We start from the raw sequence: 23950 nt of genomic DNA on the forward strand, positions 1-23950 counted from the left end.
ATGGCAACCCACTCCAGTATTCTTGCCTGGAGAATCCCAGGGATGGGGGAGCCTGGTGGGCTGCCATGTATGGGGTCGCACAGAGTCGGACACGACTGAAGCGACTTAGCAGCAGCAGCAACAGTCTGGCTTTGGAGCCCCTAGATCTAAGGACTGCCTCATCCCGTGTCTCGCCTTGCCCTCACTCAGCTCTGCCCTCCCGCAGATGCTGACGAGTGTATGATGTTCGGGCCCGGGCTCTGCCGGAACGGCCGGTGTCTCAACACGGTGCCTGGCTACATCTGCCTGTGCAACCCTGGCTACCACTACAATGCCGCCCGCAGGAAGTGTGAGGGTGAGGACGCCCGCCACCCTTCGCTACCCTTCCCCACCCCGGGGCCCACAGCTGAATGCTCCCCCACCCCCCTGCCAGGCAGCCCAGTTCTGGCTGGAAGTGTCCCCCTTCCCCAGGGAGGACGCCTGCTGCAGCGGGGGGCGGGGGGGGGGGCGCCTAATGGCAAGCCATCCTTGGGCTGGGGCCTCCCAGGCTGGGCGGGAGGTGGGGGGGCGTCATCAGTTACAAGAAACCCCCCTTCCCTGAAGGCGGCGGTGGGTGGGCACAGCGCGTGGGCACTGCCCCCGACGTTCCTCCCCGTCTCCCTGCCTCCCAGATCACGACGAGTGCCAGGACATGGCCTGTGAGAATGGGGAGTGTGTGAACACGGAAGGCTCCTTCCACTGCTTCTGCAGCCCGCCCCTCACCCTGGACCTCAGCCAGCAGCGCTGTGTGAACAGCACCAGTGGTGTGGGTCAGTGGGGGTGGGGGTGGGGGGGCAGCAGGGGGAGCAGACTGGGGCTGGGGAGGCTCACGTGCCCTGTGCCCCCAGAGGACCTGCCTGACCACGACATCCACATGGACATCTGCTGGAAGAGAGTCACCAATTACGTGTGCAGCCATCCCCTGCACGGCCGCCGCACCACCTACACCGAGTGCTGCTGTCAAGACGGCGAGGCCTGGAGCCAGCAGTGTGCTCTGTGCCCCCCCAGGAGCTCCGGTGAGAAGGCGGGGACGCCGCAGGCTGGGCCCCCAGGGTAGGGGATATCCTCACCTTGGAAAGGGGCGGGGGACTTCAGAAAGGAGTAGGGCAAGTCACGGGCCTGCCTTCCCTCTGTCTTGTTTGGGGATGGATGCTGTGGGGCAGAGCAGGGTGGGGGAGAGGAACTCGGGGCAGTGGTCCCAGCACCTCCCTCTGTTCTTGAGTCGGAAAATAGCACCCCGGGTCTCAGCTCCCAAGAGCCTGGGCCCAGCTTCCTCTCTCCCTCCTGCTCCTGACAGAGGTCTACGCTCAGCTCTGCAACGTGGCCCGGATCGAAGCCGAGCGAGAGGCCGGGATCCACTTCCGGCCCGGCTATGAGTACGGCCCGGGGCCCGATGACCTGCACTATAGCCTCTACGGCCCAGATGGGGTCCCCTTCTACAACTACCTGGGCCCCGAGGACGCCATCCCCGAGCCACTCTTCCCCAGCACGGCTGGCCGCCCAGGGGACCACATACCGCTCCCTGAGCCTCCCCTGCAGCCCTCAGAACTCCAGCCCCACTATGTGGCCAGCCACCCAGGTCTGTGTTGCTGCAAAAACGGGGAAGAGGTGGGCTCTGAAGCAGTTTCACTTCCATCTTCTCCATCTGCTCATCACTGTCAGCAGGGTGAGGACAGGAAAGGGAAAAACCCACCCAGCCCTTTCACGGGTCACCCAAGGGACAGGTGCGAACAACCCCCTCTGACAGACTAACTAACACAGGGGACACTAAGACGTACAGGACACCATCCCAACCTCAAAGCTGCTCGTGGGAGCTGAGAGAGGGGCCAGCAGCACACTCCTCCCACACCACGTACAGTCTGCAGAACACCCTGCTCTACAGGTTCAAACCTGTGACCCGAAGTGGGAATTGTTGTTCAGTCACTAAGTCATCTCTGGCTCTTTGTGACCCCATGGACTGCAGCACACCAGGCTTCCCTGTCTTTCATTATCTCCCTGAGTTTGCTCAAACTCATGTCCATTGAGTCGGTGATGGCATCCAACCATCTCATCCTCTGCCATCCCCTTCTCCTCCTGCCTTCAATCTTTTCCCAGCATCAGGGTCTTTTTCCAGTGAGTCAAGCTCTTCGCATCAGGTGGCCAAAGTATTGGAGCTTCAGCTTCAGCATCAGTTCTTCCAATGAATATTCAGGGTTGATTTCCTGTAGGATTGACTGGTTTGATCTCCTTGCTACCCAAGGGACTCTCAAGAGTCTTCTCCAGCACCACAGTTTGAAATGGGAATTAAGGATTTCTAACCCCTTTAAAGGCCCACTGTGGTGATCTGGTTCGTAAGTGGCAATGACCCCAGCACTCAGGACTTGGATTCTAATAAGGAAGTTGGGCTTGGCATCTGTGCAGTGGTGCTTGCCACGGGCACAGCCACTGTATCAGACTGATCAAAACTACACTGAGGTTAGGAGGAGGGTCTTTTCCAGGGGAGGCGAGTTACTTAGAGAAAAAAGAGGGTTAGGCAGAACTAGGAGCAGTTTTGCTTTATGGTGAGTGAGGGTTGTCCCTTTTGCTACCAGTCCTGTCCACCCCCAAAAAGCTATGTGAAGATTTTACCATAACATCCTGCCACTAACCAGAACAAAATCAAAACTATACAGAGATACCGAAGTGCTTAGGATCCCTGGTGTTGTGAAAGCAGTGAGTCCCTACCACCCCAGAACCTCATTTAAAGCAAGCACGTTTCCCCATCTAAAAATGACACATACTTATTTTTTAGGGGTATTGCCTTTTGTCTCACCATCTTTCTGTGACAGTGTTATTACCCTCCCCACCCTGACCCCAGGAGTTCATTAGGCTCCTCTGAGCAGAGGGCAAGGGCCCCAGGGTGGGGTACGAGACCTCAGCCCTCCTGGCTCTCTGACTCCCTCCTCCCAGAGCACCAGGCCGGCTTCGAAGGGCTCCAGGCAGAGGAGTGCGGCATCCTGAACGGCTGTGAGAATGGCCGCTGCGTGCGCGTGCGCGAGGGCTACACCTGTGACTGCTTCGAGGGCTTCCAGCTGGACACGGCCCACATGGCCTGTGTGGGTAGGTCTGGAATCAAGAGTGCCAATGCCCAGGGGGCAGGACGGCCCTGCTGGCTCCATGTGGAATAGTCAGACTGGCCCACTGCTCACTTAGGGATGCATGACTTCGCCTAGGTGGCAGACCCACTGCTGCCCTCTAGTGGGCCTTCTGGGCACCAAGCCAGGTGGTGAGAGCTCCAAAGGTCTATCACTGTGATTAGAAAGCCCTTTCCATGGAGGTTCCTAGATAGAAGAAAGGCAGGGGTGAGACAGCATGGTCGCAGTATGGGCTCACGACCCCTGGCTTGGGTCTGTGAGCTGCTTCCTTTGGGGCGTCCTTTGGCTCCACACGGACGATTCTGTTGCGAGTCAGCACTCAGGGCTTACTGACCAGAGGGGCACCGGGGGCAGCAGCCCAGAGGCACGTGGGCTCCCTACAGCTCTCTCCTCCCTCTCCTCCTCTTAGATGTGAATGAGTGTGATGACCTGAACGGGCCTGCTGCGCTCTGTGTCCATGGTCACTGCGAGAACACGGAGGGCTCCTACCGCTGCCACTGCCTCCCGGGTTATGTGGCTGAGGCAGGCCCCCCACACTGCACCGCTAAGGAGTAGCAGAGATGGGTCGAGTGTGGGCAGTTACCTGGAAATGGGCCCTGGCCACAGGCGGAGCCTTGAGGAAGCTTTCCTAGCTGGGGAGATGCCGTGAAGACACCGGCCGGAGGCCCTGCGGCCCAGCTCCCAGCCAGCCTCGCCTGCTTTTCATCTACCCCAGCTTCGGCTCTTGCTGTGTGAGCATCTGTCACGGCCTCCACACCACCATGCCCTTGCTTGGCTCAAACACCACCAAGTGCTTTAATGCTTCAACCACTGGCCACGAGGCCCAGTCTGCCATCTGTCCTGGCCTTGCCATGGGATGCTGATCAAAGGATGGCCCTCAACCAGCCCCTCAAGCTGTGCAAACGTGCAAGGTCCTTCGGCCTCACGCTGCACATACCCCTTCTCTAGATATGACCCACATATCATCCTGATGCTTCTACACCTGGATCGGAGGCCACACCTGCCCTGGAATGGCCCTTCAGAATCTATCAAGCGAAAAAGGATGGGGCGGGGCGCGGGAGAGGAGTTTGGGGAGTGATTGTCACCACTCAGCCAGTGTGGTTGGGCCAGATTTAGCCACGTCTCCACCCTGTTGCCAGTTTTGTGGCCCTGGAGAGGGGCAGAAGATGCCCTCATCTCAGAGAAGCAAGACTGATACTAGCTTGCTAGTAAGAGACGCACACGAAGTGGGGCAAGGAGCCTGAGAGCGCGGCAACGGGACATTTAAAAAAAAAAAAAAAAAAACGGAGTTGATGAGGAAGGGGGCACCACGGCTTTATACAGATCTAAAGAAAATAATCAGTAGCTTCAGGTAAATAACCATTCAGTCTACCCAGCGATAGCTCCTGTGCACCACAGCAAGGGCTGCCCTGAGACAAGGTGCCTATCTCCAAAGACCTCCATTAAATACATACTGCTTCTTATAGGACACAAGTCTCTCCTGGGTTCTCCTTTTGTGGACACCTGTTGGATGTGCTAAAAATAAAGAGGTCCGTTTTCGAGCTTCTGAAATACAGTATAATCCTGTTTAGGAGAAGCCAGTTTCCCTGTGTTGTTCCCTCTCTCTACTCAGAGTCGTCTGCCCTCTTTCCCCTTCATACAATGGCTGGCTGGCATCCCACTGAGTTTACAAGTAGAGACTCACTCCAGCCTGGGCTAGCAGGGAGTTTAGAACCACGGTGGAATAAAGAAATGTACATTTATGGGCTATTCTGGTTTTGTTTTTATTTCATATTAAACCAAATTTCTTTACCACGTTGACTGAGTCTGAACATTAGAGATGAGACTGTGCTTACCCCCTCATCAGCTCTGCCAACATGACTGGGTTCCAACAGGAGAAGCTTCTTTCCCCTTCTGAGGCAAGGCAAGATCTGACTTTGCATTTCTTTGATGAATGGCGATGTAAATAAACAAGGCTCCGTGTGCCTGAAGATGTAGGGATGAATCCTCTTTTCTTAATTGAATCTGTCCTGTCCTACTTGCTGCTGATTGTCAGCCATCACATGATAACTTATTGAACGCTTGCTATGTGCCAGGCCTGTGTTGAACGCTGTACACAAATTTCATTTAATCATCCAACAATCCTTACGATTTTGATTCCCAGTTTACAGATGGGGAACTTGGACTTTCAAAGCTTAAATAATCTGCTCTAGGTCACTACACTAGTTGAGATGTTTTCAGCAGACAAAAATATATAGTTCTTAAACATATGAAAATATTCTGATCTTCATGCATAATAAAAAGAAATGCAAGTGAAAACTATACGGAGACACTTTTTTAAACTATTAGGTTGGTAAAAATTTAAACGTTTGTTAAAACGTTGAGTTGGCAAGCATCTATGGGAAAGCGGTACACTCACACACATAGCTGACAGGAATATATTCTGATACAACTTCTGAAGAGGATGGCAATGTCTTTCAAAATTATAAAAGCACTTATTCTTTAAATCAGTCATTCCACTTCTCGGAATTTAAATTTAACCTTCAGATATAGTCTCACCAAATGTAAAATGATGTATGTAAGGGGTTATTTATTTTAGCATTATTTGTAATAACAAAAGGTTAGAAACAATGCATTGCCATGGAGCCCCCCCCCAAAAAAAAAAACGGGGGTGGGTGCTCTAAATGCCTGGATAAGATATCCAAAGCAGATTAAGGGAAGAGGAAGGTAGCACAGCAAAGTGAAACATATGCTGCTATTGCCGTCTGTCTAAAGAGGGAGAAGAGAAGCGGGTATGTGCTAGCCTCATCTCCGCCACTCCACCTCACACGTTTCAGAGAGCTCACCCTTCCTCGGTGTACCCTTCAGGCACTGCATCTTAACTGCTGCTCCCACGGCCCTACCTCCCAAGCCCCACACTCCTGTCACCCTTCCAGGGATGTTTCCATGCTGGCACACATATTTCCTTGTGTTAGAAACACAAATATTAATAGCACACCATGCGTGCTGTTCTGCACTTTTCTGCTTCTTTTCACATCATACGTACTTGCACATAAAGGACTGCCTCAGTCTATTTTATAACTGTATACTTCTCCATTGAATAGACAAATCATAATTTATTTAATCAGCCTATTAATGGGTGTTTCCATTGTTCTATATCTTTTGCTATTATAAATAATGCTACGATGAATATTCCTGTGCATATGTTATTTCATATTGTATCTATGGGGTTATATCTGTGGGGTAAATTCTTAGAAACAATGGTAGTTGGTGGGAAGGGCAACAGGTGGATGCGCACAGGACTGGGAGACTCTTCACTGTATCCCCATTTGTGTCTTTTCGAATTTTGTACTGTGTCTTACCTATTCAAAAATAAAAATATTTTTAAATACAGCTGCTGGACATAAGACTGCTTAAATGTTCCCTCTCTTTATATATTTATCTATGTTTTACAATTAAAGCCAGATGATAACTGTTTCAACACTTGTTAAATCAAATTTCCTTTAAACATCCTGGTGGCATTTCTCTGGAGAAATGGCAAACACGGATTTTAAAAGGCAATCATAAACATCGATGATAGATACCTAAAAAAGTGGGAGTTTCCTGCTTTTGAGACAGACATGCAAGGCCATGTTGCAAGGGACACTTAGACCCCGCCTACCGCAGGGTGTCAGTTCAGGGCCCTGAGTTCAGGAGAGGATTACCCCTCCCAGCACTGACCATCAGTGCTGCCCACTTCCCCGTAAAGGATGTCCCAGCTAAACTTTGACCCTTTGCTTATGCTTTACAACGAAAGACCAAAAGAATGGGGCGCACTTCTCGGAAGAAAGAGAAAGAAGAGTATCTTCTTGGACACCTACTTCAGTAGTCCTTCCTACTCTCTTATCCCAGAATCCCCTGTAACTGGTCAACATTCCCACACAGAGACTAAGGGCAGGTGGGAGACCTACAGTTAAGAGCCAACAACATGAAAACTCACAACATAAAACAAGGGAGGGTCTCATGCCTTCAGTTCCTGCTCAATTGTTTGGCTACAACAACAGTGGGGCACGCTGCCCCAGGCATCAGTAGCTCACGAAGGTAAATAAAACCAATTCTGCAATAAACGGGGTCTTGATAACCTCCCCTCAAAGTAATGGGGAGGCAAAAAATCTTCCAATTGATCCCGGAAAAGTGTAACGTTTACCTAAATGAACTGCACAGTGAACAAAACTTGTGAAAATGTCTGCTGGCTTTTACAGCCTGCCAGGAAGAGGGCATCTGGTCAGAAAGGCCTGCAGAAGATCCTAAACCTATTTTACCATCACTGTTTATTTCAAGCCAATTGCCCACTGTCCCCTTGATGCAATTATCTCCTCATGCCCTGTGTTAAAATTTCTACATCACCCTCCTCCAGTGGAGACCTCTTGTCACCACCTCAGGCTTCCCTACGAAGCTTTCCCAATGTGATGAAGTAAGCTGATTTCTCCCAAACCCACTTTTTCTAAACACAAAATTCAATTCTTCTATTCATAGGAGGTATTTATACATAGTCTTTGGAAGAGATCCTGTTCTTGCCTAACTGACCACTGGAACTTAATGGTTTATGGAATAACTAAAGCTTAGCTATGTTTGTGCTAAACTCATCATTATGTTTGTGCTAACCCACAAAAATATCAGAGAAGAGGTTTAACACTTAAAATGTAACAAAACCTCTTCTCAAAGAGGATGAAAGGACTTAGTCTGTGCTGAAAACCTTATTAGGCCCAGGTATTGGCAGCCACTTTCAATGGCTTAGTAAAGTGAACACACAGATGCTTCCACACACTGCTTTCTGACTTTTTCCATGGCAATTTGCTAAGAAAAAAACCTGCTCAGGTTTCTGAGTGACCTTTTGTGTCTGTATACACTGCAGACACACGATAGGTTTGTTCTAAGTCCTAGGTTTTCCCCCATTGAAAATGTAAGTAAGTTTCTGTCTCAGATTCTGTATTTCTATTTTTCTTATGGATAATTTTTTTTATTGAATGACCTTAATTAAGTCTAGAAAAGTTTCAATCCATTCCAGAATGCAAAATTTGCTGATATGAACTTTTAGGCTCTCGAAGAAAAGATGAGTTTAACCAGTAGTCCTTACAGAGTCAGCTTGGTTGTGGTTTCCCCAACGTTAGCAGTCGTTAATCATTTGTCGTGGTGGTGCTTTTTACCTCTTCCTTTAGTTGTCTGTTGCCATGCAGTTCTGGCTGCCCAACATGGTCACATACATACTATGGTTGTTTCTAGCTCCTTAGGCTATTTAAGTACTATACCCAAACAAGTACTTTAAAATTCATTGGAATTTGTGGCTAAAAAGCTCTTCTTTCAGAGACTCTAAAGGAAGGTTACCAAATTTAACAAATAAAAATACACGATACCCAATTAAATCTGAATTTCAGATAAACAACAAATAATTTTTACTATTTGCAGAGACATACTTATACTAAAAATTATTTGCTGTTTGTCTAAAATTCAAATTTAAATGGGCCCCCTGCATTTTATAGTCCAAACCGAAAAAAAAAAAAAAAAATCCAAGTACCTATTATCTATATCAACAAAGGGACAACTTCCAGCTATACAATGAGACCAGAAACATTTCACACCATAAGATAAATAAAGCAACATTTTCTAAAAAGATTCAGTCACTAAATCAGCAAAGAATCACGAAATGTCTTGTGTGAATATGGAGTATGGAGCTTATTTTCAAACTTATGATTCAAGTATCAGTGAGGTTTAGGTCCAAGTTTTTCTGGGTGATGGGTTATTGGTTTTGTGAGTCTAACACATTCCTAAGTCCGAGAAGAAAATGTATCTGCTGTAACAAATGGGAAGTGAAGAACGGGGTGCACAGAAAATAACGGTAAGTAAACCAGCACATTAAGGGAGGGTGAGATGAAAAAGATAACATTTCAGACAACAAGGTCCTACTGTACAGCACAGGGGAACTGTGTTCAATATCCTGTGATAAGCCATAATGGAAGAGAAAATACAAAGGAAAGTATACACGTATATGACTGAGCCACTTTGCTGTACAGCAGAGACTAGCACAATACTGCAAATCAACTATACCTCAATAAAAGCAAGTAAGTAAATAAATAAATAGCAAAACAAAGATAACATTTCATTTGGCTTTCTTATCCTCTCTGGTCTAGTAACACAGTGTTCAAGCTATGCAATCTGTGATTCTGATCCGTAACACAAATAAATAAGGACTTTCTTTAAAACGAAGCTTTTATACATAGCTATACACATTTGTACAAGTAGCTCTGAAGGCCGGAGAAGTAACTCCTAGAACCTTGGAGGCGCTACAGATGATACTGGTTTCAACCAGTTACTAAATCTTAGGTAACAGCATCCACAGGCTTGGCCTTACAACTGTGTAGGAGAAATTAAATCAAGAGTAAAAGTTTCACATTCTGAAAATAGTGGTGAAACAACATCCTCGATTAAAGGAAAATAAAATTGAGAGAGGGTCATGATGGGAAGGAAACTTCTAGAATTGTTCTAATCCCAGGTTCCTCAAATCAGTCAGATGATAGCAATCTCCGGGTCACTTGTCATCACATCAAAGTTTGACAGAGAAGGATGATCCACAGGAGCAACCTTGCTGCGCTTGAGGATTGTTCAACACTTGAAATGAGCTTCGGATCAGCTCTTGGCTGAAGTCCACATGGGCCCCTTTGACGAAGGCCAAGCTATCAGAGTCAACCACCACTCTTGCCCCACCCTTTTCAAACACCCTGAAAAGAAGGGAGGAAGGCATTAATGAACATCATAAACAACAGAAACATAACACCCTCTGAGCCCAGAGATGCCCATCCTGTTTTCTAAAATACGGAGGAAGCTTCCCTTATGACCTCTAACAGGTGCTGATTTTCTCTGAGGCAAAAAGATTTAATGGAAAGAATACTGGGAATGTATAGAAATTTAGGCCTGGAAACTTTCTAGTCCATCCTGACTCTCTACCAATGACCCTATGGACTTAGGCCAATTTTCCTCCTATGACATAAGTTATTTTGAATCAAGGCAACAAATCTTCATTGTATCTCCACTGTGTGAGAAGGGTGATGCGATGTTATCCTTAGCAGAAGTTTTAAATGTGGAATAAAAGTGCATCTTAAATTGGAGACACTTTTATCCCTTCTGCACATTCTCGGAGGACCCACCCCTTTCTCCTTGCCTGTCGTCGGGGTTGATAACTGTATCCAGTGAAAATTTGTACTGGAATCCGGAGCATCCACCTCCCTCCACCTCCAGCCTGAGGAATTCAGACCCTTCGGTGATTTCCAGAAGCCTCTGAAATGCAGGAAGAAGGGTCAAGAATGCCAGGCAAGGAGAGAAAGAAGGGTGAGCCAAAAGGAAGTCATCCCCCTCCCCTCCCCCCACCACCCCTGCCCCGCGACCGGTTTCTCACCTGGACGCAGCTGTCGGTGAGGTGGATCTGCCCTTCGCCAGCTTCCGGGCTAGAGGACGACACTTCCCGAAGCGCCCGGGGTCCGCGGGAGGCCGCGAGGAGCCTGCTGCGCAAGGGAGGAGGGTGAGACTAGGAGCAGAAGAGAACCTAGAACCCTCCACCTAGACAGCCCCACGCCAAACCTGAAGTCCCCCAACCCGGACAGCCCCACGCCAAACCTGAAGTCCCCCCGCCTGGACAGCCTCACGCCAAACCTTAAGTCCCCCCGCCTGGACAGCCCCACGCCAAACCTGAAGTCCCCCAACCCGGACAGCCCCACGCCAAACCTGAAGTCCCCGCGCCTGGACAGCCTCACGCCAAACCTGAAGTCCCCCCACCCGGACAGCCTCACGCCAAACCTGAAGTGCCCCCGCCTGGAGAGCCTCACGCCAAACCTGAAGTCTCCCCACCTGGACAGCCTCAAGCCAAACCTGAAGTCTCCCCACCCGGACAGCCTCACGCCAAACCTGAAGTCTCCCCGCCTGGACAGTTCACGCCAAACCTGAACTCCCTCCACCTGACAGCCTCACGCCAAACCTTCACCTCCCCCGCGAGCCTTAGTTTCTCCTGAGTCCTGGAGGGGCAAACCAGGTGCTTTTCTAGGCTTGGTTACCTGCTCCTTTGCCAGGGAGTCACCACTCTCAGGGCCGCAGTTGTTAGCCCTCGGACGGCCGCCATTTTCTTCTGTAAGCTCCGCCCCCTCACATTTCCCCAATCGCCTTCCGCTCCTGGGCCTCGGGAGGTGGGATCCACAGAAACCCCGCCCCTAAGCACATCTATTGGGAGATGAGGAAGGAGAAGGGATTTGATTGGGTAGAAATGCTCCCATTGCGGAAACGGGGACGCACTCACAAAGCCCAGGCGGAGCGCTGGCGAGAGGAGGCGTGCCGGATGATGATGGATCCCGCTTGCCCTGCGGCTGAGCGGAGCGGATGGGCGGAGTTTGCGAGAGTCCCGGACCCCTCGTCTGGCTCCGTGGACCCGGGGCGGGGCGGGGACAGGCCTCGGCCCCGCTGGCCAGTGACCAGTCGCCTGACTGGGCTCCTCCCCCGGCCCGGCCCATCCCTGAAGACTTTATCTTGTGACCGAGACAGCTGGCTCTCCCTTCCTTGAGCTTGGAGCTTCAGCAGCGATGCGTTTCTTGGCCGTCGCGTTCCTGTTCCTGGCACTCAGTGCCTCCGCCCTGGCCGAGCCGGTGAAATTCAAGGACTGCGGTGAGCCCCGGGGCCAGTCCGAAGTTCCCGCGCCCTCTGCGGGAGCCCCTGACAGAATCTGATGCTAAGACTGCTGGGCTGGGTTTGGCGGGTCCTGCGAGCAGCCAGGCTCAGCCTCGGACCCTTCGTGGAGTGGGCTGGAGTCGGTTGGGGTAGGGGACAAGGTGCTGGCCTGGATAAAACGCGACCTCTCACAACTTTATCTCATCAACCCATGTTTGGGTCCCAGCACATTCCTGGAGGTGGGCTTTTTGCTGAAGTTTTCCAAAGTGTGTGGGGCAAACAGCCGAAGGTTCACTTGCCGCTCGGGGCGTCAGGGGTGCGGTGCAAAACTTCTCTTTATTTATGCCTTGTGTCTTGGGTGACCGCTCAGTCCCCACTCCTTTTGCTTTTCTTTTACATTTCCCTTTTGATGACACATCAAAAGTCAATTCTCCTTTCATGAGCTATTCCTTTAGGGCTTCCTTTTGGGCTATGACACTTTTAATTCTTTCCAGTTTTCTCCTCCTATTTATAAAACTCTTGTTTCTGGTCGCAACTTGTGATGCATAACCCTCTCTTGCAGCTGTGGTTGGAATCTTTGGTGAGAAATACAACGGGGTAGAAATTGTGAGTTCCTTCAGTCAAATCTATCCAAATTAAATGTTTGAGCAGAGCTTTTCTGAAGTGGAGAGGTGTAATGATAAATGAAAGAGAAATGAAACTGACTTTATAAAATTTGTGAGCTGGAAGGAAACTTGGAGATCCTATAATCAATCATGGGCTTCCCAGGTGGCACTAGTGGTAAAGAACTTGCCTGCCAATGCAGGAGATGCAAGAGAGGAGGTTTGATCCCTGAGTCGGGAAGATCCCCTGGAGGAGGAAATGGCAACTCATTCTAATATTCTTGCATGGGAAATCCCATGGACAGAGGAGCCTCACGGGCTACAGTCCATGAGGCCGCAAAGCGTCAGACATGACTGAGCACACACGCACATACATAGTCAATCATTGAGTTTCAGAGATGTTAAGTAACTCACCCAATCACACCGCATTATGACAACCAGAGTAAATGTGCTTCTTTACACCCAGTGCCCAGGTAATAGTAACTGCCCAATAAATATTTGTTGGAAAAGTAAATGAGGGAATAAATACTCTTTCCACTATATTTCCAAAATTCATGTTGAGGCAAGAGCAGAATTGGGGGCTAGGGCTAGGAGTGATCAAGAAATAAAAATTGTGGGCCTATTAATGCTTAACAAATGCTGCTCCACTGAACTAGGAGACTGGCATTTGAAAGATGGTATTATCACCTCACATTACTGCCTTTACCTCTATTAAACTTAGTGGCCAACTTTGGATGAAAACACTGTGTTATCTTTATCAACTCATTCAACTCTCGCAGTCTGAAACCGTCACATAAAGTAACTTGCCCAAGCTCTTACAGCTCATAAGCAGTAGGAAACTAGTGAGTGTTTGTCAGCCTGGATTTCAACAGTAGCATTAACATTAAAAAAAAAAAACAAAAACCAAGGAAACTGAATCCTGAGATTGGTCTGCTCATGTGAAAAAACCAGGTGTACACCTATGGCAAGAACTTCTTAAGGGAAGGAGAGTTTCAGTCCCCGACTTTCAATTTACTTTTGAATTGGGAAATACAATGGAAAAACTTCAGTGCCCACATCAAAAGGTTTTTTGAGTCCCACTTTGCCTCCTTTCTCCTAAAGTGGTTATTTCCTCAAGTCAGAAATGGGGCTGAGCAAACTAGTTTTGCAATTTTTGAGAGTTAGGACTGAGAAATCTGCTCTGTTGACACTGGAAAGCCGAGAACCTCTTGTCAAGAAAAAGAAAAAAAACTGAATGAAGTAGCTAAGTACTACCCTCCAGATCAGTAGAGGGTACTGAGAGTATTCAGTACCTCCTAGATCATGTGAGCCAGCCTTGATAGAAACTAGAAGTTGAAAGCTTCAGCATAAGCACTGGTTTTTTAATAAGTTGTTGACTAAGGTTCTGGATATTTTTTTTTCCTGGTCCTAGAAGATAGGACAGAGTGGAAGAGAGTGCTTAGAGAAAAGAATCTTGTATTTGTGTTTTGAGGACTTTGCCAGGATGGAGAAGCAAGTTGGGATAGGGGACAGCAAAGTATGGTTTACAGAACTAGCTGGAGCAGTGTTAGTCAAAACAAGGAAACTGTTCCACTCAAGATAACGCTCTCAACCTGCCATTTTCTTTGTCTTCATACACTGTACTTTTGAGACAGTCCATTCTATTGTCTAGATCCAGAATTTCTACCCACAAAGTAAATTTGAGGTGAGAGGCTCACCTTTTGTGTCAAAGGGGAACTTGCTAACCCACCCAGGAGCAGCTGCTCTAGATTGAATTCATGGACTAAATGCCAATATGATGGTGATGATATGTGTGTGTGTGTTCACGCTCAGTTGTGTCCGACTCTGTGACCCCATGGACTGTAGCCCACCAGGCTCCTCTGTCCATGGAATTTTCCATGCAAGAAGACTGGAGTGGGTTGCCATTTCCTCCTTCAGGGGATCTTCCTGACCCAGGGATGAAACCCATGTCTCTTGTGTCTCCTGCCTTGGCAGGTGGATTCTTTAGAACTCGAGCCACCTGGGAATTGCCCCAGTATAATGATAGTAATGGTGAATACCTGTATAGCCTTACTATGTTCTAAGCACTTATTAAGAGTTATAATGTATTAGCTCACCTACCCTCTGAGGTAGGTACTGTTATTAGCCCCAGGGAGGCTAAGTATCTTGCCTTAAGTTTCCACAGTACTTAATGGAGCCAGTGAGCTCATGGCCAGGTGTCAGATCCGAGTCTAGCTCTCAGCAATGGCATATGAGTGGCAGAGCTTAAACTCACCCAGCTGTTTACTTCTGTTCTCTCCCATTCAGCTGTCTGGTTTCAGGGGCCTGGATGGAGTAAGAAGATTCTTAAAGATTTGTGCTTAACTTTTCTTGGTCAGAGTATTTTTATCCTTATTTAGACTGGCGGGGGAAAAAAGTCACACTCCCTGCCTCCAACCACTTATTTTGAAGAACGTGGGTTCCAGAGTAGAGTGTACACCTCTGCTCTGTGTATCTCAAATGTGTGCTTGAAACTATTCTCATCGGTAGCAGTATTCAAACCTCAGAGGCCATGAGTTGGATAGCCACCAGGGCGGGATTGAAAGACCTGGGGTGGGTGGGGGTGGGAAGGACAGTTAAGAGAGCAGCCAGTCTCAAGATTACAACTGGAAACAGTAGCCTTAGATCCAAGTGGAAACGGTGGCTGTGTGTCTTGAGTCATCACTTAAGCCGTGTGTGCCACTTTCAGACCCTGAGTCAGGAAGGAGGGGTGGGGATGGTTTTCCCTGGTGGAGCCCTCCCAGCTTGTAGAGCAAGGGAGCTGGCTGTGTATACGCGATCATTTCCTAATTCCCCTCCACCTGTCAAATATGAGCAGTTTCTGCTGGTCCCAGTGGTCTCATTGGGAAGGCAGAGCACCTTCCCATTAGGTAGGAGACAGCCGAGGTGATTTTTTTTCCCTCCCATCCAAACAAATTGTTCTTCTTTTGCAGGTTCTTGGGTCGGAGTTATAAAGGAAGTGAATGTGAGCCCATGTCCCACCCAGCCCTGCAAACTGCACAGAGGACAGTCTTACAGTGTTAATGTCACGTTCACCAGTAGTAAGTAAAAGTGGTTTTTACCTTCAAATTCATCTTAAAGCGTGACATCAATCTAAGAATTGGAGTGAGCGTGGGAAGGTGAGGAGGAGGGAATTGCAGTCAGGAATTCCTTGACCTCCCTCTCAGTGGACACCATGCTTTCACACACCCTTCTCATACTGGGTCCCCCATGCCTGTTTCTTGGAGTCCGTAGTTGCCAGACTCCCTTTAAGCAAAGGGGATTTCCATGTGTTCACAGGTCAGAGAAGACAGCTTGTCTTATTGTGCTCCATATTACACAGCAGATTTTATGGGAAGGTCAACTCTTCAGCTACAGACTGCAGAGTGTTAGTACCAACCCCAACTCTGCAAACTTTAGAACTCTTCCAAAATGTTATTTCAAGCAATATATCTTCCAGTTATTGAGTCTATATTCTGTCTGAAAATATAGGAGCAATTAATACTTAGCCTCTGTAAGGTTTGGGGAACTTACTCTTGACCCAAGAAACAACCAAGAAATCCAAGGTTTCTTCTTCAAATTGAAGAAATGTTATTGGAACTTGTTTATTTCTTCTTTATTCATCTCCTTCAGATTCCCAGGAATCTAGACAAATGTAAAATCTCTGTTTCTAAAAAGGGCAGCTGCTCTGAATCTTCCCCTCATTTTCTATCCTTTGGAACTAGACAAATAAAAAAATCTCAGAGTTCCTATCATCTCTTGTTCATAAGCCTAAAGACAGCTCTAAGTCCTAGAGTTATTATCTCTCCTGGAGAAATACCCCATCCCCTCTATTGTTCCAAATCAAAAAGTGTATCTTCTCAATAAAAGCAATCCCCAGCTGGGAGACAGAAAGAAACAGAGCCAATACTCTGGATCTCCAGAAGAATCTAATAGCTCATAACTCCAATTGCCCTAATTTTATTACGTTTATTCCTCCTGCCTTTTGTTTTGGAGGGTAAAGGTGAGCAAGAAATGTACCTTTCTCTTACCCAGTTTCTAAAGAGTTACTGCTTTCGCCTCTGTTACAGGCCATGGCATTTCTGTGGAGACTTCTAGTCTCTCTTTCTGTATTGTCTCTCCACTTTATTCTTAATTTTTATTGGAATCCTTAGGACAGAGTATTTGAGAATTCAGAGACCACACTCTTTAAGATGCACAATACACTTTGACAGAATCTGATGCATATAGTAAACAGAAAATTGACTGCCAAAAATCAGTTAGCTTGTTCCTTAAAGTTATTTATCCAGATAGCTCTGATTCTTCTAAGAAACTGAAAGGCAATGAAGAGCAAGGTGGGGTTAAGAGCAAAGAAAACAGCCCCCACTGATTATTTTTATTTATGTATAATTCAGTAATTTTTCAAGTTTCCGAGTGATTACTCTCTGCATAGCATTCATGGAAGTACTAAGTATAACTGCAAAGAGAAATAGACCCTAGGAATTAAGAGGTTCATTCTTCGGTTTGCCATCACAGCAATGCCATTGCTTGAGACTGTGCCTGAATTCTTTATTTAGAGTTTGGAACTAGGCTATTTCCTTCGCTATCCGATTCTCTTTTTTTTTCTTTCTCCCTCTTAGATACTCAGTCTCAAAGTAGCAAGGCTGTGGTACATGGCATTGTGATGGGCATCCCAGTTCCCTTTCCCATTCCTGAGTCTGATGGTTGTAAGTCTGGAATCAGATGCCCCATCGAAAAAGATAAGACCTATAACTACGTGAACAAACTACCCGTGAAGAGTGAATACCCCTCCGTAAGTAAAATTGTGGTTGAGAACACTGAAAGTCCTGTGACTGGTTTGGAAATTGGAGGAGAGGGGGCAGGAAGAAAAGATTAGAACAGGAATCCTTCATCTCTATGAGGAAGAAGCGAATGTCTAAGGGAAAGGAGTATGGGAATCGTGAGGTGCAGAGTTCTCACTGTGTCCCTTTGTTCTTTGTCTCTTGACTAATGGTTGAAAAGTGAGAGTGTTAGTCGCTCAGTCATAATCAGCTCTTTCCGACCCCATGGACTGTAGCCTGCCAAGCTCCTCTATCCATGGAATTCTCCAGGCAAGAATACTGGAGCGGGTTGCCAGTTCCTTCTCCAGGGGACCCTTCCCTCTCCAGAACTTGAACCCATGCGTCCTGTATAGGCAGGCAGACTCTTTACCACTAAGCCAACCAGGGAAGCCCTACAAAATTTTAGCTAGGTATCAGATAGTTCAAGATTTCAAGTAGTCATCCCATTGTCACCAGAAAAACCTGGTCTCTCCATTAATCTCTTAACAAGAGAGCAGTCATGTGTGAGGTCCATAGCAGAGTGGTAGCTTTTTCCTCTCTGCTTTCTCTCCTCCACCCCACCCCCACCCTCACCTCTGACTGCTACACCTGCCTCTTCATATGAGGAGTAGGTGAGCTAGAGCCTGCTAGAATGGCCCTGTGTTAATGATTATGAATCTTGGTAAGAATGGAGGAAGTAAAGGGACTACTCTTTTCAATGAAGAAAAAGAGCTGCATTTCTTAAAAGGAGATCGAGTCAACCAGGAGCAGTCTGGCCATTTTTTCCATAGAAACAGCCAGTAATTAAGGAACATTCTAAAAAGACTCAAATATAGGGAGTCTGCGCTTACCCCGCACGTGTGCTTAGTCACTAAGTTGCGTTCAACTCTTTGCCACCCCATGGACTGGAGCCCGCCAGGCTCCTTTGTCCATCGGATTCTCCAGGCAAGAATACTAGAGTGGGTTGCCATGCCCTCCTCCAGGGGATCTTCCCAACCGAGGGATTAAACATAGGTCTCCTGCACTGCAGGCAGATTCTTTACCATCCGAGCCACTAGGGAAGCCCTTAGGGAGTCTGTGTTTGAGAGATATCAGAGGCGCTAAAGGCCAGGGACAGATTTGCAGATTAATTTGCAGACCAGCCGTGTAATCATGGGCATATCTGAGCCTCAGTAACTTAAATCAAGTCTAGTTAGGACCCGATACAGAGTAGGCACTTAATATATGGTAGTTATTGTTGAGTGACATTTCATTTGTTTTTTGTTTGTTTTTGTTTTGTTGCTCTGCAGAGCTTAAGTGGCATTTCATTTGAAAACCAGCTCAAACTATGTTAATGTGTGCAGTCAGTGGAACAGTAGTTAATGTGTACTAGTCTTGAAAAACTTACCAAACAAGTTTCAAAGCTGGGTATCACTGTTATCCAAATGTTGCATTCTGAAGAAACATTTTGAGTACAAAAGAGAGGTTGTAACTAAAAGCAAGTAAGCTAAAGTCCACATAAGAAAGAACTGGCCAAGGTGCCAGTGATGTATTAAGAATTAGAAGGATCACTTCTCGGCCTTTTGGCTAAGATCAAGTATAGTACCTGTTCTTATCAGTTTAATATCTGATACATTCTCTATCCAAGGACAATATATTAAATGAATTTTTGGAGCAGGAAGTTGGAATAGGAGCTTGCTCCGTCCACTTCACGCATCGACCTGGTATTGCAATACTTCCAGGAACAGTGCATCCCCCTCCCCCAGCCTTGGGGGAAATTAAAAAAAAAAAAAAAACAGGAGACAGCTCCTATGTAACCAGTCAAGGCAGAGATCTCTATAGCGGTATAATGTCAAAAAACGGCTTCAGGACATTAATCAAAGCTATATTGCCACAAAGGTCATTGTCCCTGAAAGTATTCATACAACCCTAAACTTCTTTGGACATCATTTGTGCTTTGACATTTCTTTTTTCAGCAAATAGGTAAGTTTCCTGAGACCTAGAAATCGAACTATTTACTCTCTGCTCTTCATAGTTAAAGTTGGGAGAAGCTGGATCATGTTGTCGAAATGCATGTGAAATTGTTTAACTTTAAAATTCTTTGTCATGGGTGCCTTCATTTATGTATCATTGATCTAAGAGGAAAAAGAATGCTTTAGAAATTTTACTTAAGAAGCTAACTAGACTAGGATGTTGTACTACTAACACTAAATCCTAGGTGGAACTTGGTTTACCCTTCTGAGCTTAAGGACACAGGCTGTGCCTGCATCCCACCCAAACAACCTTCATGAGGGCATGATTTAAGAAGAAAAGTGTGAGGAATAGACAGTTTGTTATAATTTCCGTCTAGGATTCATAGTTAAAATTCATAGGTAAACCCATTCTGGATTGAGGTGAGGTCCTAACTTCATTTTTCTTGATTCTTTTTCTTTCTCCAGATAAAAGTGGTGGTGGAGTGGGAACTCACGGATGACAAAAACCAACGTTTCTTCTGCTGGCAGATCCCAATAGAGGTTGAAGCCTAGAGCTGTTCAATGCCAGTGTGTCCATCTGGGGGTGAGAGGGCATGGGCGGAGGGAGGGGAGGAGAAATCAAGTCTAAACTCAATCAGTGCCATGAGATGAAAGGAATTTTCAGACTGCCGTTTTGTGCCTCTCAACCTCCAAAAGCGTCTAAGACCCTGTTCCTGAGAGCTTGGAACTGTCGCCCTTGTATTATCCTTTGTAAAAGGGTTGGATTATCCAACTTTTCTTTCCAAGAGAAAGTGAGACTGCAGGGATTGATTCAGTTGTCTTCAGGTTTCGGAGGATTTTTGTTGGTTTTGGCGGGGTTTGGTTTTGGTTTGGATTTTTTTTTTGTCTTGTTGTTTTGCTTTTGGAATAAGGAGGGTGTCACCAGACAGAACCTGAATGAAGCTGCTTGGGGGATACTGGATAACTTGCCCTAGGGCTGCCAGCCCTTGCAGCAGAGGATGGGTTCCAAACCACGTCCGTCTACCTGGAATCACACCTGCAAGTTCCTTGTCTCCATGTGCCTCGTTGAGCTCAGTGCATCTGGCCAGTGAGCTTCCTCACCACTAGCTCCAACTGTTTCTCTGGCCGTGACTTGCTCTGCAGCGGCGTCACCGAAATTTCTCTGCGATTAGCTCATGTCTCCTTTTCTATCTTAGGTCGTTTTCATTAATTGCAGCCTTTGATTAGCAGGTGTTTTGATTTTTTTTTTAACAATACTAACTTGGGACCTCTTTATGCATGTCTTTTTGAATAAACAAACACTTGGCAATCTTCTTCTGCATTTGGGCTGTGGACAACTTCTTTTACCCAGTGTGTTACCCCAGATCCATGGGAGGTGAACATCCAGTCCCGTGATCCCCAAGTACAGTAAAGATATGACTTTCAAAAACTGCTGTTTCTCCTTTTCCACAGGACTCATCTCTCTGTCTGACATAAAATGACCTTGTTTGCTTCATTTTGCACAATCTTATACCACCAAGGGTGCTGGAAAGAAACAGTGAAGGCAAGCCTCCCCTAGTGGAATAGCAGCATCGCAAGGTCAAGGGAACTGAATTTGGGGTGGGAGCGGGAAGTAAGAAGTTATAAATTGGCATAAGCATAGTCATCTTCAGGAACCTTCCGCCGTGGAGAAAGTCCAGAAGCTTAAAGATGAAATGAGAAGTTGTAGCAAGTACTGGCTTAATTATTTAAATCTTGGAGTGTCCTGCTCTTGAAGTACAAGTACAATCGTGGGCATATTTCGCTGTTTTGAGTCAGTGTACTATCTATCAGCTTTCAGCAGTCACAGGGACTACAGCCCCATCACAAAGGAGTCGGTAATGTGGCCCTTGGAAGGTCATCTCTTTTAGGCTGCAGTGCTTAGGCAGCAAATAAATCATTTAGTCTGGTTCTTTTCATCCTATTTTCACTAGATTTCTTCAGCTTGTGAGTTTCCCAGGAAAACCACCAGGGGACAGCCATACATTGGGAATAAAGTTATCAGCAGCCAAGGTTTCCCAGTTAATTCCCAGAGCCATTCAATCATTGTACTCTAGCTAGGATGCTTTGTGTATTCTATCACATTGTGCCTAAAGGGACAGCCCACTCTGTCTTCCTGTGCTGGACCCTGGGTTTATCAGACTTAAATGGATTCCAAAGGTGCTGTGCCTTCAGACTGCTGGTAGTTGGATCCTGGCTTCATCAATCAGTAGGATTACCAGTGTGTGCTTAGTCACTCAGTTGTGTCCAACTCTGACCCTATGGACTGTAGCCTGCCAGGCTCCTCTGTCCATGGAGATTCTCCAGGCAAGAATATTAGAGTAGGTTGCCATGCCCTCTTCCAGGGGATCTTCCCAATCCAGGGATTAAACCCAGGTGTCCTGCGTTGCAGGTGGATTCTTTGCCATCTGAGCCACCCAGGAGCCAAGGATTACCAGTAGGATCTTAAAATCCCTTAATCTTTGTGTACTTCAGTTTCCTTATGTGTTAACTAGAAATATTAACAGTAAAGCTGTGAGGATTAAATGAGATGTTACATATAAAACATTAGAATGATCCTGACACATAGTATACAATCAGGAAATATCAGCTGCTATTCTAAGAGACATAGACACTGTCCCTCATCTAGACAGAGCCGGAAAATCAGAAGGTTCAATCTGCTGTGTGATGACACGTCCCCTCAAAGACGAGGCAATCCTCTGTACAGGAGAAGAGCTCAGTTCTCCTGTGTATCTGCTCTCTCTCCTTCCCCAAAGACTCTCATATCATTGGGCTCCTTTGAGGCTAACTGCTCCCTGCCCTGCATTTTATACTTCTGCCCTCACGCTGAAAGAAGACAGAAGAAAAGCAGTTCCACTAGTGTATATCCTTCGGTCAGAGCAGAACGGTCACTCAACAGCTTAGAACTGTTTACCGGCCATTGTGAGGGTACATGGAGCCTGCAGCAGAGAGCTGGGTAGGGCTCCTGTGGGGGGATTAGTTTGAAAGGTCATCTTCCATAAAGAGGGCTCATAGGCGCCCCCCTCAAAAAGGTCATGCTGTTTCCAATAATGCTCTCACTTTTCTAGTCCACTGAGCAAGCCATGGAGGCTTAGACAGCTCCTCTTCTGCATGAATTCCAGGGTAGAGAAACCCCAGACTTCAGTGAATAAAAAAAATATGATGGTGGGTCTTCCCTGGTTGTGCAGTGATAAAGAATCCCCTCCTAATGCAGGAGACAGGAGTTTAGTCTCTGATCCCACATGCTTTGGAGCAACTAAGCACATGAGCCAGAACTATTGAGACTCTGTTCTAGGGCCTGCGAGCCACAACTACTGAAGCCTCTGTGCCCACGAGCCTGTGCTCCACAAGAGAACCCACCACAATGAGAAGCCCACACTCACTGCAAGTAGAGAAAAGCCTGCGCAGCAATGAAGACCCAGAAGAGTCAAAAATAAATAAAATCCAGTTCAGTTCAGTTGCTCAGTCGTGTCTGACTCTTTGCCACCCCATGGACTGCAGCGCGCCAGGCCTCCCTGTCCATCACCAACTCCCGGAGTTTACTCAAACTCAGGTCCATTGAATTGGTGATGCGAGCCAACCATCTCATCCTCTATTGTGCTCTTCTCCTCCCACCTTCAATCTTTCCCAGCATCGGGGGTTTTTCCCAATGAGTCAGTTCTTTTCCAATGAGTCAGTTCTTCACATCAGGTGGCCAAAGTATTGGAGCCTCAGTTTTAGCATCAGTCCTTCCAATGAATATTCAGGACTGATCTCCTTTAGGATGGACTGGTTTGATCTCCTTGCAGTCCAAGGGACTCTCAAGAGTCTTTTCTAACCCCACAGTTCAAAAACATCAGTTCTTCAGTGCTCAGCTTTCTTTATGGTCCAACTCTCACATCCATACAAAACTACTAGAAAAACCATAGCTTTGACTAGATGGACCTTTGTCAGCAAAGTAATGTCTCTGCTTTTTAATATGCTATATAGGTTGGTCATAGTTTTTCTTCTGAGGAGTGAGCGTCTTTTAATTTTATGGATGCAGTCACCATCCACAAAGGGAATTCAATACCTAGTATCCCGAGTTTGGAAGAGTATTAGGTGGGAGGCCTGGCATTTAGTCAAATTTTTAGAGTAATGAAAAGTAACGAGCATGGAATAATTTCTAATCTCTTATGTTTGGTTTTGAAATTTTAGTTGACTTTTAAAAAGAAACAGATTGATCTTAACCAGGTTTTGCAAAGGTTGGTAAAACAGTCTGTGCTCTAGGAACACCCACAGACATAAGAAAGTGACTTGCCATAGGTAAGGTCTGGGCTAGGGGATGATGATCTGGATTAGCCATTCACATCAGTCAATCTGAAAAGCAAATATTGCTTAAATGACTGGGTTAGCGTGAGAACAGGGTCATGGTACATAGGAAGAGTGCTGACACAGAGGAAAGTGTTGTGTGTGAAAAATGTCTTGGAGGATGTCCCCAAGGGTCCTTGGGAAGGAGACATAATAGGATATAGAACTTGGGGGATTTAAAGGCCTGAGATACTCAGTTGAGGGGAGAGAGAGAGAGAGAGAGAGAGAGAGTGTGTGTGTGTGTGTGTGTGTGTGTGTGTTGGGAACTGGAGAAGCAGTCTTGTGTGACTTCTGGTAGAAAGTTGTGCTGGATCTCCATGGATGTTACCTAAAAAGTCTTTAGAAGAGTTGAATCATTTTGGGGTGGTTGTGTTTTCTTCTACGAAGAGACTCCTCTGGCCTATCCCTCTGATTCGAAACTGAATCCTATTCACTTACAGCTGTCAGTTGACTAGCAA

The 23950-nt window shown here is 46.8% G+C and overlaps 3 protein-coding genes and 1 non-coding gene across 8 annotated transcripts in view; 3 read left to right on the plus strand and 1 right to left on the minus strand.

The window, feature by feature from the left end:
* LTBP2 (latent transforming growth factor beta binding protein 2) overlaps window positions 1–6503 on the plus strand; it is a 109211-nt gene extending 102708 nt beyond the window's left edge. For 2 of the 4 annotated variants that reach the window (XM_025295203.3, XM_044924734.2), the window contains 6 exons: window positions 206–334; window positions 651–788; window positions 867–1034; window positions 1316–1684; window positions 2947–3096; window positions 3541–6503. In XM_025295203.3, coding sequence (XP_025150988.3) covers window positions 206–334; window positions 651–788; window positions 867–1034; window positions 1316–1684; window positions 2947–3096; window positions 3541–3686 — 1100 coding nt within the window. In that variant the 3' untranslated portion in view covers window positions 3687–6503. The remainder of the gene's footprint in view (window positions 1–205; window positions 335–650; window positions 789–866; window positions 1035–1315; window positions 1685–2946; window positions 3097–3540) is intronic. The other 2 variants (XM_025295205.3, XM_025295204.3) reach the window with 2 other exon arrangements.
* Window positions 6504–8798: 2295 nt separating this feature from the next.
* On the minus strand, window positions 8799–11341 carry ISCA2 (iron-sulfur cluster assembly 2). 2 transcript variants are annotated; one of them, XM_006053870.3, is made up of 4 exons: window positions 11192–11341; window positions 10540–10645; window positions 10306–10421; window positions 8799–9865 (listed from the first exon to the last, which is right to left on the minus strand). In XM_006053870.3, the coding sequence occupies exons 1-4, from the start codon at window positions 11254–11256 to the stop codon at window positions 9691–9693; spliced, it is 462 nt and encodes a 153-aa protein (XP_006053932.1). In that variant the 5' UTR covers window positions 11257–11341; the 3' UTR covers window positions 8799–9690. The 2 variants fall into 2 exon arrangements, with proteins under 2 accessions (XP_006053932.1, XP_006053931.1); XM_006053869.3 differs by having other exon boundaries at window positions 10540–10642; window positions 11192–11335.
* Window positions 11342–11614: 273 nt separating this feature from the next.
* Window positions 11615–20466, plus strand: NPC2 (NPC intracellular cholesterol transporter 2). The gene is made up of 4 exons (XM_006053868.3): window positions 11615–11792; window positions 15349–15456; window positions 17014–17186; window positions 19611–20466. The coding sequence occupies exons 1-4, from the start codon at window positions 11711–11713 to the stop codon at window positions 19695–19697; spliced, it is 450 nt and encodes a 149-aa protein (XP_006053930.1). The 5' UTR covers window positions 11615–11710; the 3' UTR covers window positions 19698–20466.
* LOC112577888 lies at window positions 18740–18930 on the plus strand. Its single transcript, XR_003102089.1, has one exon. It is a non-coding gene; the product is annotated as a U2 spliceosomal RNA (small nuclear RNA).
* Window positions 20467–23950: the final 3484 nt, after the last annotated feature.

Source organism: Bubalus bubalis, chromosome 11, assembly GCF_019923935.1.
Source record: "Bubalus bubalis isolate 160015118507 breed Murrah chromosome 11, NDDB_SH_1, whole genome shotgun sequence".
In the NCBI taxonomy this organism is placed as follows: domain Eukaryota; kingdom Metazoa; phylum Chordata; class Mammalia; order Artiodactyla; family Bovidae; genus Bubalus; species Bubalus bubalis.